The sequence below is a fragment of the Atractosteus spatula genome, chromosome 3, assembly GCF_055471065.1.
Source record: "Atractosteus spatula isolate fAtrSpa1 chromosome 3, fAtrSpa1.hap1, whole genome shotgun sequence".
Lineage (NCBI taxonomy): Eukaryota > Metazoa > Chordata > Actinopteri > Semionotiformes > Lepisosteidae > Atractosteus > Atractosteus spatula.
Window position 1 is genome coordinate 72,735,330 of NC_142708.1, and position 14,727 is coordinate 72,750,056.

Consider the following 14,727-nt stretch of genomic DNA (forward strand, 5'->3'; position numbering starts at 1 on the left):
CTAGATGGAGCTGACGTGGATTGTAAATTAAAGGACAAATCAAATCATTTCTTTCTGGTTGTTGTTGTCTTCACTTAATCCAGTTTGGAAAATCTGCTTGAACCCTATTTGGAGTGCTAAAGCAATGTGGAACAAATTTTGAAGCTGGGGCCAAGGGCCTGGAAAGTTATCCGTTACGCAGCTCCGTCAGAGGTATAATGGCTTACACCGCCCTGGAAAAGTCTCATTACTTAGGTCTCTGTTTCCTCGGTTCTTTTGAGATCCCGTGGGATTGAATTACACAGATGTTAAAAAATTTTTAGTGGTGAGGAGTATGAAAAGGTGCTGGTGGGCTGCACCCAGCCCAGCTGAAATCTTTTTGATTGGATTATGAAGACATTCAAAAACATGTGACAATTAAACCAGCATAGAATCTTTCAGGATGTTCATTCAGAGGTATAGTGCAGTTCAGATATTGAACTCAGGTATTGCAGTGTGAGGAGTTTAGTTATATTTCCTTCTGAAAATAAAAGAATGTGCAAACAACTTAGGCAGGCAACAGATTAAATCCAAAAATGCTGCCCATTCTACTAGGCCAGAATATTAGGGAGTCCCAGTCCAATCTACTGACTCAGTGGGCATTCAAAGCAGCTTCCATCTTCCCACGGGCAATTACAGTGGAACTCGCACTTCCCTCCTACAGACCTTTAACTCTCATCCCATCCAGAATGCTCAAGCTGTTCCTCCTTGCTGAGTCCCGGCTGGTTATGTGATGGGAGTTCCTCATAGTTTGGCCAGTTGAAATCCACAAACAGCTCAGCTTGAACAGTGCTCTGTTCAAGAGTGCAGGCTCAGTGCAAAGTCCCTTCTTGTTCCTCAGCAGTTCAGTTTGTGTCTTGAGTGCAGGCCATGCTTTTAAAATGGCACTGGCGCTCTTATGGCAATATGTTGTTTTTGCACCCTGGCCCATTTTCATTTTCAGTTCTTCCTGAAGCCTTTGGAGTTCAAGATAAGGTTATCTGAGTGTGGGTTCTGTCAGGGGGTTTTGACAATGTCCCTTCTCCACGGATCCTGGCTATGATATGCTATTGTAACCTAATCCTGTCATTGTTTTATTTGGCTTGCTCTCTGCGGCCTAATTATTAGCAGCTTGATGGATGTTGTTTTGCTAATAAAGACCCCCAAATCATTTTCCCACAAGACCTCATAGCATCATGCTGAAATATTCTTTCATGCTTGCAAATCTAAACAAAACGAACTTTTCAAGGTAAGGTTTACTCTAAAAACAAGCGTGTCTGCCTTTTCGTTTGAGAGATTTCAGTTTGTTTGGTTTCTCCCTAACGGGAGTGGACGAGTTTCTGTCAACGGGGAAAACAGCGCGCGGTTGAGTATATCTTAACATTCCCACCCGTCACATAAAGCATTTAGTGCTCACAGCTGCCTCGCTTGCACACTAGACAACATTACAAGTGTGTATCAGGGAAATTGCGCTGAAGTTGCCTTATGTTTTATTTGGATGGCGAGTTGGTGCTTTCGTCTTACAAACTTCCCTCTTAAGCTTTTCTTTCACTATTGATGTTTGAATGTCAGATGGAAAGCACCCAGCCATGTTTCCAAGCGAACAGATTTTCTGCTGTTTCTGGAGGGGTGTGGGGAGAAGCTGGTTGAGGTTTTTGATTCTTTAATATGCAGCGATTTATGTGGTTTCGATTGGTTTTTGTGAGTTGGGTCACTTCAACGGGCCCATAAGATGGGATCACTTTATTGGCCATATACAGTTTCTTGCATTAGGAATTTGTCTTTTCACATACCCCAGCTTGCTTTCCATGAGACACACAGACAGGGAGAGAAGCTGGGGGTCAGAGAGCAGGGTCGGCCATTTATACAGCACCCCTGGAGCAGCTGGGGTTAAGGGCCTTGCTCAGGAGCCCAACGGAGTAAAATTCCTCTGCCGGCCACAGGATTTGAACCAGCAACCTTCCAGCCACAGGCGCAGAATCTTAGCCACAGAGCCAGCGCTCCGCCACGGGCAGCTTTGTTTCCTTTTTGTTCCTCCCTGGAACATCAACACACTTCTTTTCAATTGCCATGGAAACTCTCCCGATGAAACAATGTTGCCCGCACCCAGAGCCCTTCCTGTGCCACCACCTGGACCTCATCATCATCGCTGAGGCCTCCTAGCTTGGTCCGAACAGATGGTTAAAGGTTGCGAGATCCATTCTGTGAACTGGCAGACTCACAAACTGATGTTGCAGAATGACACTGAAGGCGAGTGATCCATAATTTCCACCGCAGTTCTGTGTGCAGAAGTGCAGAGTGTGTCTCACTACTTGCTACTCTATCATAGCCCACAATGAACGCTTCATGACTGCTCTCCTGACATGACTTGAATGTGTTTGGTTATATCATCTGTTTAACCACGATGAACGAAGCTCTCCAGAGGTGGAACAGTGAGGTGCGAGGAGCAGTGACTGAGAGACCATCCAACTTTCTATCATGGTGAAGACGCGCGGCAGAAGTTTGTGGTTGTTCAAAGGCCGGGGCTAAAAAATACGTTTCCCCCACACTTGTGTTTATATCAAAGTGCCTTAGGCTGGTAATTCTCACATTTACTCTGCGAGCTGACTTATCCTGGTGTAAGAGCACAGCAGGCACTGTACAAATGAGAATGTGTTGCAGTACACAGTGCTTCCCTGTAGGAGTCAGTGGGAACTGTGGAGATACTTGTAGTGTAATGTAGTCAGCAGCTGTATCACCTCGCAGGTCACAACTGGCAACCCACTGAAGCTGTGATCTGGCCAGTAGACCTCCTGGGAAAGCTAAGGTTGCTGCTGGAAGAGGTATTAGTGGGATCAGTAGGGTCCTGATGTCCAAGTATAGTGATGGGGACACTATACTGTAAAAAAGGCAATGTCCTTTAGATGAGACGTTTGCAACTGAGTGCATGGGTGCCGCTCCTGAAGTGGACTTTCTGCTCTGGCTTTTCGGGTTAAAATCTTTTTTTGACCTCTTTCCTAGGCCTGTTGCCAGGGCCACCAGAAAATGACCTAGGGTTAATTTTAATGGGGTTACAAGCTTTATGGTCAGACAGTTTCCCAAGGCAAACAAGAAAATATGCCAAAAACTGGCCCTGTGTATCTTGTGTTTACTAGAGCTCAGAGATTCATGGTGTTTTTGTTAGATGTATCGTGCCATTGTTTGAGGAGAGTGGTGTCTGGCTATCGATGGAGCATAGCCCCCTGTTGGTAATTAAAACAATAAGCATATCTGGCAGACATGTGCAAGAGCCCCGGGCCTGCCTGACGTCACTCGCAGGCTGAGGTTTGGAAAGATGGCGACAGTGTTCTTTTCTCTGGAACCCCATAAGGGAGAGCCTGGAAAAAAAAATGGAATTTTAAATGCACATGACTCACCCTTCAAAAGGTGAGAGGTGCGTTTTTTTCTAATGCAAGAATGCAGACAGTTGAGCCGAATGGGCATTTTACCCTTAACTGCTCACAAGGTGTGCCCTACTCGCTGTTGAAAAGCATATTGACGCATATTGAAAAGCATATTGATGCTGAAAGGCACGTCGTTTTTCTAAAAATCCCTTTTCCTAAAGAGCCCTTTAATGATCACTGTAAAAGTGTTTTTGTCTGCTTTCTTGAAGTCTTGATGTACAGTTCAATCAATCAGATCAGTGTAACCACAAGATGTGCATCTACTGAAATAAAGGTAATAGCAGAAGGAGTGATTCATTCTTTTGTAAGTCTAAACTGACAGGTGCATGCTTACAGCAGCTTGGCAATTACAGTAGGTAGCCTGATCTCATCAGGCAAGGCTGGTCCTGCTCAGTACTGTAAAACCGGGTTTCTGCTAGGATTGGCAATGGTGGACAGACAGCTGGTTTGCTTCCCTTTGGACCATAATGTCCCGACCAATGGTGTATGGTGTGGTGACAGGGACCCTATGCTGTAAAGTGTTTGGTCATTTGGATGATGTGTTATTAAGGATTAGGGGTGTTAACTCCACTGTCCCAGTTAAATTTCATTCTCAGCATGGCCTCCCTAAAATTCCCTCTTGATTCCATGGGTGCAGTACTCCGAACCTCCCAGGAACAGTGGATGAAGGAGGTCCCTTCCTAGATGCAAAGTGCCTTAGGATCCTTTGGGATGAAAGGAGTCATTAAAAAGCCAAGGATGATTAGACATTGGATGTCAGCTTGCCATTTGGGGTTGGGAGTGCTCCAGGCTTTGGGGACTGGGACATGAGGTTGTGCATGTGAGAGAGACCGTGTGATTCCATTGTCTCTCAGGCTGTGGCTGGCAGAACATTGCATCGCAAGAACAGTGCTAGGATAAAGTAGGCCGGTGAGGCACAGTGAGCTGCAAAGATGACAGGAATGCAAGACCTGCAGGAGGTGAGACTTGGACAGGTTTCTGAATGGTTGCAGGAAACCATTGAGGGCAGTATCAGCTCTGCATGCCTTTTATGCCTTTGCCCAGAATGAAGTACCGTTAACTGAAGGACTGCAGGTGCAGGTCAGCTGTGTTATAACCTCTCTAAGCCCAGGCCGCGTGGAAGAATATCTCCGTACACCTCCTGCAGTGCTGGACCCGCCGGCCTCCACACAAGGGGACCTTGCTCTGGGGTTTGAGCCGGTCAGAGAGTTTCATCAGCCACGTATGATGGGGATTGTGCTTCTTACATCAAGAATGGTTGCTTTCAACAGACAGTTCTTGCAAGAGGCTTCCCCCTGTGCAGATACGACAACTTCACATGAAGCGGTTTCCTGTTTGTTTTGGACTTTTCTTCCATGGTGGAAAATGCAAAATCCTTTCTGTAAACCTGGATTCAAACCACAAATTGAAAAAAAACCCAACAAAAATGATATAGTTATTTGCTATGTTCAAGAAAGTTTCTGCGAGATTTATCTTTGTTCTTTCTTTGTATTCGTATTTGGATGACATCATTCTGGTACTGTACAAGGTGTGCCAGGAGGGTCCTGAGAACAGACGATTTGTAAGAGAATTTCAATTTTGTGTCTGTACTTGTACAGGAGGGAAGAAACTGCAAGCTGAAGTGGCTTATCAGAGTGGAGCTGTTTGTCCCTGGGTGTCTGCTTATATGCTTAAAGCCCCTGAGCTTGGAAGCCTGATTCTAGTCTTTGGTCCTCACTGACACCTCCGTGCATTTCACAGCTCCACTGTTACAAGTTCTGGGTGATGTAAAAGAAAAACCAAACTGTGCTGCAGCACCAGGGAGAGATTTCGTAGTGCAGTGTTGCAGGCAGGCGGGCTGCAGTCAAGAGTTAACTGCGCTGTGTGATGGATTGGATCCCTTATAAACATTGTGTTTGGAGACCAGCCCAGAGCACGCTTCTTACACTGCTTCCAATTAAGTGGACAGCCATTCGTTTCCAAGCAGGATTGTGAACCTTTTTCCTTTTTTTGTTTGCCTCTCCTTTTTTTAGGGGGGGGGGGTAATGAACTTTGGGAAAAGGGGGGGGAGCGTCAGGTTTTTTTTGGCCAAGCAGAGTGTTTCAGGGTGAGAACGTAAAAGAGTTAAGAGACCGGAGCCGAGGGTAGCATCGCCGTCTGGGCTTGCCTTTTCCTTTTTTTTTTTTCCTCCCTCCTTCCACTCCTGCGTTCCTCTCTCCTCTCTCCTCGGGGGATGAAACTCTAACGCACAGACATGGTCCTGCTCGGGCTGCTGCCTCTCCTTTACTTCTCGGTTGTGTTTCCCCACCCAGCGGACGCCCAGAGCGCAGGAGGCGAGAGGATAAAGGTCCTCTTCACCCCCACCATCTGCAAAGTCCGCTGCACCCAGGGCCACTGCACCAATTTCTGCGAACGGGGTAACATCACCACCCTGTACAGCACCAGCCACGGCCGGCCAGAACCAGGATCGGGCTTCCGAGTCTGTGAGTTCTCTCACCTTTTTTCCCGCCTCTCTCTCTCGCTTTCTTTGTGCAGCATCAAAATCCAAGGATTCTAGAGTCTCTGCTGTCTCACATCAGTTCTAACCTGCGTGTTCGGGCCATTTCTGTAGCGCTTTCTCCCAGCTGCCTCGAGTTAAGTCGCACGGGGGAATTGCATCTAAAAAGATGTGAGCGAATTCCCCCCCCTGCCCTCTTCCAGGAGTCGTAGTCCGCGGTCCTGCGCAAGGCGTGCCAGCTGGGCTTTAAGTTTTTCCTGGAAGTTATGTTGGCTCTCGGTAAAGGCTTACGGGCGAGAGGTGGAAAACCACAAGGCTGGCGGACGTTTGTTTCAAAAGTCCTGTTTTGTTTTTCTCCCTATTATCCTGAGATCATTATGAAGCTGTCTTTTCAAAGTAGCGGGTGTCTCTTTTTTTTTTAAGAGTGCAGGGCAGATGGCTTTTGAATTATAGGCAGCTGAAGGATGTGCAGTTGTGCTTGTTTCAACAATAGACGTCTCGTTGCAAACCTTTATCTGCTTCAGAGACTGAATTTTTCAAGTGGCTGCCGGCAGTAAGGTGTCAGTTCAGAACCATCGGTCTGTTTCTGTACAAGACTGCTCAGTCCAGCAGGGAAGAGGGCAGTGAGATGCTTCAGCCAGAGACTGGATCCTGAATCACAGTAGGAATGAGCAAACCAGCTATGTGTTAAACAGTAAACCAGGACATTTTTACTCCTTCTGAGAACTATTTGCTAAAAAGCACATGCTGACTCGTGCTGTTTTGTTTGAGACCCTACTTGAAACTCACACGTGCTACTTTGAGGATGCTGTGACCCAAACATCTAGTTTATTTGTCTACCTGCCCTGTGGTAGTATTCCTTGAATTCTTGTTTAGATTTCAAATGCTGGTTATGGATAAAGTAGGCTCCTTTTAAGGAGGGAACTAACTGTTAATCCAGGAATTCAGTCTCTTAGAAGCTTGTGGCATGTTTTTAAAATACCTTCTTTTCATCTGCTTTCTCCTTACTCATTTGGACTTTTTCACTGGGTCATACTGTAATGACGTTTGCCAAGCTTTCCCCATTGTCGTTAATCCTGTCATGTTACTTTCTTGAAAGTGTTAATCATGGCACATCTACCCAAAGTAGAGAGGAGTTAAAGTGTCAGAGGCCTCATAATATGTCTTGTCTTATTTTCCTGTGCCTGGGAAAGGATGTGCCAGTGGCATTTCAAGGTAGCGCAGCTCCAACAGGAACGGACAGCGCCTGTAACTTGATTAGTAACACTCTCGCGGGCGAAATCAAAATCACCCAAAGAATTTGACCTTGCGGTTATCCATTCTTAATACCCGTTTCTCGGCTTGGATTAAAAATGGATTAGTGGCTTTTATCTGGCGGTCTAAAACACAAAAGATCACCTTACAACTTCATTGTGGACATGCCAGTAACTAAATTTGCTTGTTAGGCTCTCAGTAGTCAAATTGACCTTGAGAACATGTGAAAATGAGTTCTGTAGTGCCAGAATTAAATATAGCGCAGAAAATCAGAAGAGATTAATTTTGGAACAAATGTCTTTTTTATCACCCAAGTTTGGGGGTATAACAACAAAGACGAAACAATTGAGCAACGTGTTGGCGTACTGTATGTGTCTGCGTTTTCTCAAGGTGTCATGTTGGTGGGTTCAAAGTTACGAACGGTTTAACTTGAGAATGTCTGGCTGTGCCCTTTGGCGAGACATCTCATCAGTTTACTGGGGCAAGAAAGATGTGTTTGAATTTAGTGCAAGATAGGAATCACAGTAGTAGCTGTCAATGAGAAGTTGTTTTCTCTGTATTAGTTTTAAAGATCATTACACCATACAAACACCAATTTGCACAACATGCTTTTAATCGTCGGCAACCATATTCCTATGCTCTTTTTGACACACTGTATGCCTGTGAAATTCCTCGTGCTAAAACAGTAGCTTCTCTGTTTCTGTTCAAAGCTCTTTCCCCTCCTCTTTGCCCATTTTTTACATCAGTCTGCACTCACTTGTTACTGCAAGTGCCTTCTTTAACACTTGATCTTCGCTTGCTAAATATAGCTGGGAGTCACGTTTCCAGAAAAGGGGCTCAGAGCCAGAGCAACATTTAGGCATACAGTTGGAATGTTACTGTGCAACAGTAATGACTTATAATTGGTCAATTTGCACTTCATTTTCTTCTCAATTAGCAGCACACGTCACTGTCATTTAGCATAAGCGGTAGTCATTTTCAGCCTGTTTTAATGTGATTTATAGTGGTGAATGTTTAATGAGATTGCACTACCTCTCGCAGGGAACATGCACAGTAAAACAGTCCATGTTTCAGCAGTTGTGTTTGAGTGTGTGGCAGGTTTAGAAGGGTTAAAAAACACACTTTTTTATTTAATTTAATCAAGCTGTTCAAGCCTTTGCCAAAATGACTGATTACATGTGGATAGGAAGCTAAGTGCATGTGTCTTTCATTTTCAGCTATTTTTTTTTTCTGAAGCACAACTGTTTTCAGCCAAGCCTCTCGACACATGCCCAGAGAATGTGTGAAATTACACTCCTCCAGTGTAATCACCACTCTCTGTCTTTGCAACTATAGAAAGCTGCTTGTTTTTTTCTTTGCTTTCTCCCGAAGCTCAGGGTTCGAAAACAGGTTTGCATGATTTACTTTCGCAGTGTTTAGTCCTTGGTTGTCTGCTTTCCTGAGCAGAATGTGCATACAAGACCAGGGATTGCATATAACTGAAGCCTAAAGCCTAGATAGGCAGAGTTCATTTCAAGGAGATTAAAGGAAAGAAAACATATGTTTGGATCTCTTTTTTATATTGGCCCTTGTATTTCATAGTAAATTCAGGAGGCTAGTAAATGCTTGATCTGTGTTAATATCAGCCCAGTGCACACTTTATTGGCACCTGCCTTTATCAAGAGCAGCGTGAGGTTTACAGTGCTGTAAACCGAATCTCTGATGGCAGACAGGAGTTTGTATGGGAGTGGGAGCCGGAGGATGATTCCGGAGGTTGGGGGAATTTTGCAACTGTGCAGTACAAGTAACGCAAGGTGACGAAAGGACATCCTGGCTCCTATAGCTGTGCCCACCAGTGGAGGATCGAAGGAGGTCGTGCTGCATTCGAGCCTCCCAGGTGCATGTGACATTGCTTTTTTTGTCTCCTCCCTCCCCAAAAAGGACTAAAACTTTTAAGGATTAAGAATGCATCCATTCAGAAAACTTTACTTTGGGGTCTTTATCTTACGTTTCAGTTCAAGCACTAACATTTTGAATCCTGGCTCTAGTAGTTCACTCTAGCAGGGTGGTGTGTGAAACAGTAACTATGGCCTTGAACCTCTTACCAGGTGTTAATGCAGGTCTGTATCCTGATTACTTAGCTGTATTAGTTGGCGGGTTAGCCTGCCATGCACTGTGGACCTCCCTTCTTTGAAAGAGAAACTACTGCACTACCAGTGTAATGCCTGCTTGATGCTAATAATTATTTAATTATTAGCTTAACCAGACAGATCTAAATGTGCCCAGGTCTAAAGCAGCTTTCTGCCCCTTCCTCAAATTGGAATAATTCTTCTCGAAGAGGCTAGGTAGATGAAGTACATTAGCCTGCTATAGATCAATGAAGGTCTTTCAGACAAAAATAATCAGACTTCCCTGGCACGGATAAGGTTTGGAAATGGAGTTTCCCTGGCATTTCTGGATCGACAGGAAGCCAAAACATTGGTCCTGAAAAGCCCCTTCAACAGAAAACCCATCCAAGCTCTCCCAGAGGAAGGGCAGAACCACTAAAAATGATTGATCCATGTAGATCTTGGACAACTTTCAGCTCCAGTCCACAAAGACAGATGAGCTCCAGAAAAGGTTAAGATGTTTAATGAGGGCAATTGTAAAGGCTCCTCACAGAATTGGAAGTCATATCCTAACCTCCACGGTCTTGTAAATAATTCCCGTGTTGCACTTTTGAGACATGCATCCTTAATTTGTTCCACAAACACATTATGCTCTGGGCAGACAAATGAGCCCCCTGGCCATCTCTCCTTCTCAATTGCTTTTCCTTTGTGAGGATAAAATAACCTGCAAATCTCCTGCAGCTCACAGTCTGTGCTTTATTGTGTTTGTACTGTGATTTCCTTCAATTCACTGCATTTTATAAGGGTTGTTCTTGACAGTGTTGAGCAACGATTCCCTTAACTGAATCACGTGGCTGAGACAGTCAATAAAAGCCAGGATTAAACCATTCAGTCATGTCTACCTTCATGCTAAATTACAGAGAGTTTAGCTTTTTCACTGGGATTTTTGTCTTATCTTAAATAAACATAAAGAGGTAAAAAGCAGCTTTGTGCACTAAGCTTATTGTCCGGCTCTCTAGTTTAGTATTTCTGCATTTTCACTTTGGTTTAGAAGATTGAATGTTGGTGATGCCCAGTCCTGGTTCCTGAAGGATTACAATCCTGACAGATTTGTAGTCAAACGTGCACCTCTGACACACCTATGTGCCAAAGTCGCAACTCTGCTAACTGGAGGAGGAGCACATCTCTCTCTGAGGTCAATACAAGCTCACAGGTGCTCTGCAGGTCACAGGAGTCATTTACACTGTATGTGCTGAAAAACAAGACAACACTGTTCAACTGAACCCCATCCTGGACCAGGGGAGCTCTGCTAATCGTGTGTCACGAGTGGGAAATCCTGCTCGTAGCTGCCAATTGGTATGATTAAGGTCCAAACATCTGAGCCCAAGTCAACAAGTACTTTGAACAAGCGCCTTTCCTAGTAGAGCCAGTCCTGGAGGTTTTATGGGCATTTTTCCACATTTGGATTTTGAAAAACCTGGGTACTGTGGTCCAGTGAAGAATTAATGAAAGAAAAAAAATTGATTCATCCCACTACTAGTATGATCCATAGCTGATGTCCCTCGTCTTTCTCCGTGGACTTATAATGAAATTTCTGTAGAATTGTACATTTGTATTCATTGTGCACGTATATGTGCACTCCTGTCCTGTAAAGACCTGGTTTTTGATCCTGTTTGCAAACAAGTGACGGCGCAAAGGTTTAGATGCTATGGAAGTATTTCCAGGGAGGTGCACTGTACTGTTAGATGAAAGCCCGTATTTGTCTGTGTATCTCTATACTATATCCGGATACACAGATTCATACAAGTTGATATATACATGGAGGTCTATAAAACGTAAAGTAGAAATTCATCGTTGTCTAATATTGTCCACCGTTTCTTTAACTGTATCTTCTTCTTGGTGCTCCTCCTTGTCTGTGCTTTAATTTGGATCCTTTCATTGCTGCAGTATGAAAAAATTGAAATTAAGTCATGATAAGGCTCCATTTACACAGTGAGCCATCTACTGTATACTGCATCCTATCCTCTGCTGTTCTCTGTGCAAGGTATGGATTCAAGATACAAGATCCAAGGATTCTCACCGTAGGGGATATCTTTTGGGAAGCCAGAGTAAGCCTCACAAGGAGGTAGATGTTTATTGAGGTAGCAGTAAGGGTTATTTGGTTTTGTACTGCTTGTTTTCTTTGTATTTCCTCTGTATAGTTTACTGAAGGGTTAAAGCTTAGGAAAATCCCTGGGTTGTAGCATTCGGAGAAGCCGCAGAGCCCTTGCGCAGAATTCCCATCAGAAAACTGGCTTGTGACCCACAGCACACACAGAAACACACAGATTTAGCCTTTTTTTTTTGCCTGCTTTCTTCTAGGAAAGAAAACAAAAAAGTATGCGCGTTGCTGTCCAGTATTGGCAAAGCAAGTTCCCTTTACCGACCCCCCTGCCGTGAGACAGAGGAAGATATATTGCAGCCCCCCCTGGGCTGCCCACTCTGAAAAATTGAGCTGAAGAAAGTAAATGAGATCAGATTTTCCAATTATTAGTTTTAATTTTGTGTGTGTGTGTGTTAGGGGAGAAAGGGGGTGAAGGGGTGGGGGATTGATTTTGAGAGGCTGGAAAATTCGATTCGGTAATGGAAAAAATCAATCTCAAGAGTCACATGGTCTGTTGTACTGTACATTCTAACGTATGCTCATTGCCAGTTGTTCATTCTACTTACAACAGCAGAACCGTGTGCGTACTTGTAACTGTATGCACAGTGCCAGTTGTAACAGACAGTAGGGGCTGTTCCCATTCTTTTATGTCTCGACAGACAAAAGGCACTTTCCCTGAGTTTCCTGTCCGATGAGGGTACGCAGATCAGATCGACTGATCGGGATGCGAGAGGTGCTGGGAAGACTGAATGTGCAGACAGATTTTATACAGATGTGTCAGCCTAATCAGTAAACAGTAACTGTCTGTTTGGTGGTTCTGTTAGATTTCTCAGGCCTTGCTTAAGACCAAACTGAAATGAAAAACTGGATTGTAATCTGTGTTGATATGTTCTGCTCGGCATGTGATCAAATGCATCATGCCAAGAAATAAAGAATTTCTTGGAAATACACCTTCTGTTACATCCGTAAGGCTAACAAGTGAGGTTAGTATGCTGGTGTGCACCTCCGATTTCCAGGCACCCTATTCTTCCCACTGATAACTGATAGGTTATATTTAACCCTGGCATTCAGTAAGAATGACATCATATTTTAAAAAATGTGCTGTGAATTCTTCATTGAGAACATAATAACAGAGAGCAACGAACGTTTCGAGATTCCGTCTCGTCCCATGCTCCATTTTCTTCCTTCCGTTGTCGCGCTCTGTCCCCTGAAGCCCTCTGATGCACAGCTGGGGTAGTCTAGATGCCAGAATGCTCAGCCCTTATCTTGTGCGATAGATCTGGCACCTCTTTCCTCCTGTGTCGCACACTTCTTTCATTCAGATTTCTTATGTGTTTTCTTACGGGTCAGGTCAGTACGATCTCTTTTTAACCTCGTGTTTTTGGTTTTGCTTCAGTGACAATATGGATTTTACAGCCCCCCCCCGCCCCACCCCATACCTCCCTTAATCACCTCCAAATTGTGAATGTGAATGTGTAGATGAGAACCATGTGTTTTACCATTGGCATCAGGTCTTAAAAAGGTGCACATGTAGAACTTTACTTTCTCAAATTGATCTCCTTGATGCTGTAGGTTTCCTTGTTTTACTATGACTTCAGAAAAGAAGAATCTGGGGCCCTGAGGGATTTTTTTCATTAGAAGATTAAATCCCCCTTTTGTGATCTTTTGCAGTTCTCTGCCCTCTGCTGTGCCAGAACGGAGGGGTGTGCATACAAAAGGACCGCTGCCTCTGTCCCCCAACCTTCACGGGAAAGTTCTGCCACATCCCTGTTCGCTCCTCCACCAATGAAATTGGGAAGCTGCCCCCAGCCGCTGCCCTCTCGTCCAATCAGCAGAGGCTGACTGAGTCAGAGTACACTCTCCCCCTGCAAAACCACCAATCGCTGCAAAGTGGTGAGTGTCTTCACTGTTCATGGCGATATTTTTAGTCATCAGCATGTTTTGGTATTGAATTACCACCTTTTTCTTATTGTGGTTACTGCTAAATAAATTAGTGTATGAGGAAAAGTTCCTTACAGTTACAGGAAAAACCACTGGTGGCGAGGACTCACGGGTTGCACAGTGATCATAAACCCAATGATTGGGCACTTTGTGCTACAAATCTGCATCTTTCAATAATTTCCCTATCTGGTTGACACACATGCAATTTTAAGGGATCTCTAAAATGCATTTTTTTTAGAATGCAGCAGAAGCTAAACAAATAATTATCTAGATGTTACAGAAGAGGAGATGGTGTGAAATATTTATTAAACTATCAGTTTTCCAGGTAAATTTAGTCCCTTCCTCTTACAAAGGCTAAATGCCACCATATTCCTTCTCTACAGCTCATATGATGCATCTTTTGTGGTATCAATAACCATATGTTTGCCTTGTAGTAGATCGTTTGTGGATTGCTCTCTTGTACTAAATGCTGATGTCCTTTGGAAGTAAACGTTTGGCCCCCTTCAGAAAAAGAGAGCAGCTACCAATCTCCCGGTCCATGTCAAGAAGGACGCAGCTGAAAAAAGAAGGGGGCAGCTTTACACACATGTGAAATTATAACTCTAAATGAGCACTTTAAGCTTGTAGCCTGCTGCTGTGTTTCCTGTTGTCTTCAAGATTCCCCTCGATCCACACGCCACAAGCAAAACCTTTATCTGTATGATCAAAAACAAAGATAGTCCTTTTATGCTTAAAATGGACCTCTGTTGAACTTTATGACCTTAAGTATGCAGGTAAGAGACTTTTTGAACAAAGTGCCAAAAATGTGGGGGTCTGGACTTTCAGAGTTTCAAGTGACAGGCTGCACCCAGTTTTTGATTTGGGGGTATCGGCATAAACAATGTCTTACTGTCCCAGAGAATTTGGTCTGCGCTCCCCTCTCAGACACAAGAATGGTCAAAGAAATTTCTGTATACATTTTGTGTACTTGTAAAAAAAAATAGCAATGCAGTGGAAGAGAAGTCCTTTTTACTTTTTAAAGCAAAATCTAAATAATTGTTGTTCTTAAAATCACTCCTTCGTTTAGCCTGATGAGCCCTCAGTTACTGTCATAAGAATTCAAACACAGGCTCTTTAAGATGCTGTCTCCTTACAAAGGGTAATAAAAAGGTCCCCAGATTATTTAAATATAGACAGGGTATGGACCATGACTGCGATTATACAAGTACTTAGTCTACCGCCAGTGTTTTTCAAAGGGAATGTGTAAGCACAGCCAAATGTTAATGGCAGTAAAATATCTAAACAGCTTGTCAAGCTATTGGTCATCGAATAAACACCAGAGTTCATGATGTTTACTTCCAACTTCTAAATGTCACCAGCAATGCGCATTATATTTTGTAAATTGTAATCTGACTCTTTTTTTGTAGC

General features: G+C 43.9%; 1 protein-coding gene across 1 annotated transcript in view; it reads left to right on the forward strand.

The window, feature by feature from the left end:
* ltbp4 (latent transforming growth factor beta binding protein 4) overlaps positions 1-14,727 on the forward strand; it is a 78,676-nt gene that overhangs the window by 11,954 nt on the left and 51,995 nt on the right. Inside the window, exons 8-9 of the mRNA XM_088911221.1 lie at positions 5,711-5,881; positions 13,051-13,272. Of these exons, the coding sequence (XP_088767347.1) occupies positions 5,711-5,881; positions 13,051-13,272 (393 nt within the window). The remainder of the gene's footprint in view (positions 1-5,710; positions 5,882-13,050; positions 13,273-14,727) is intronic.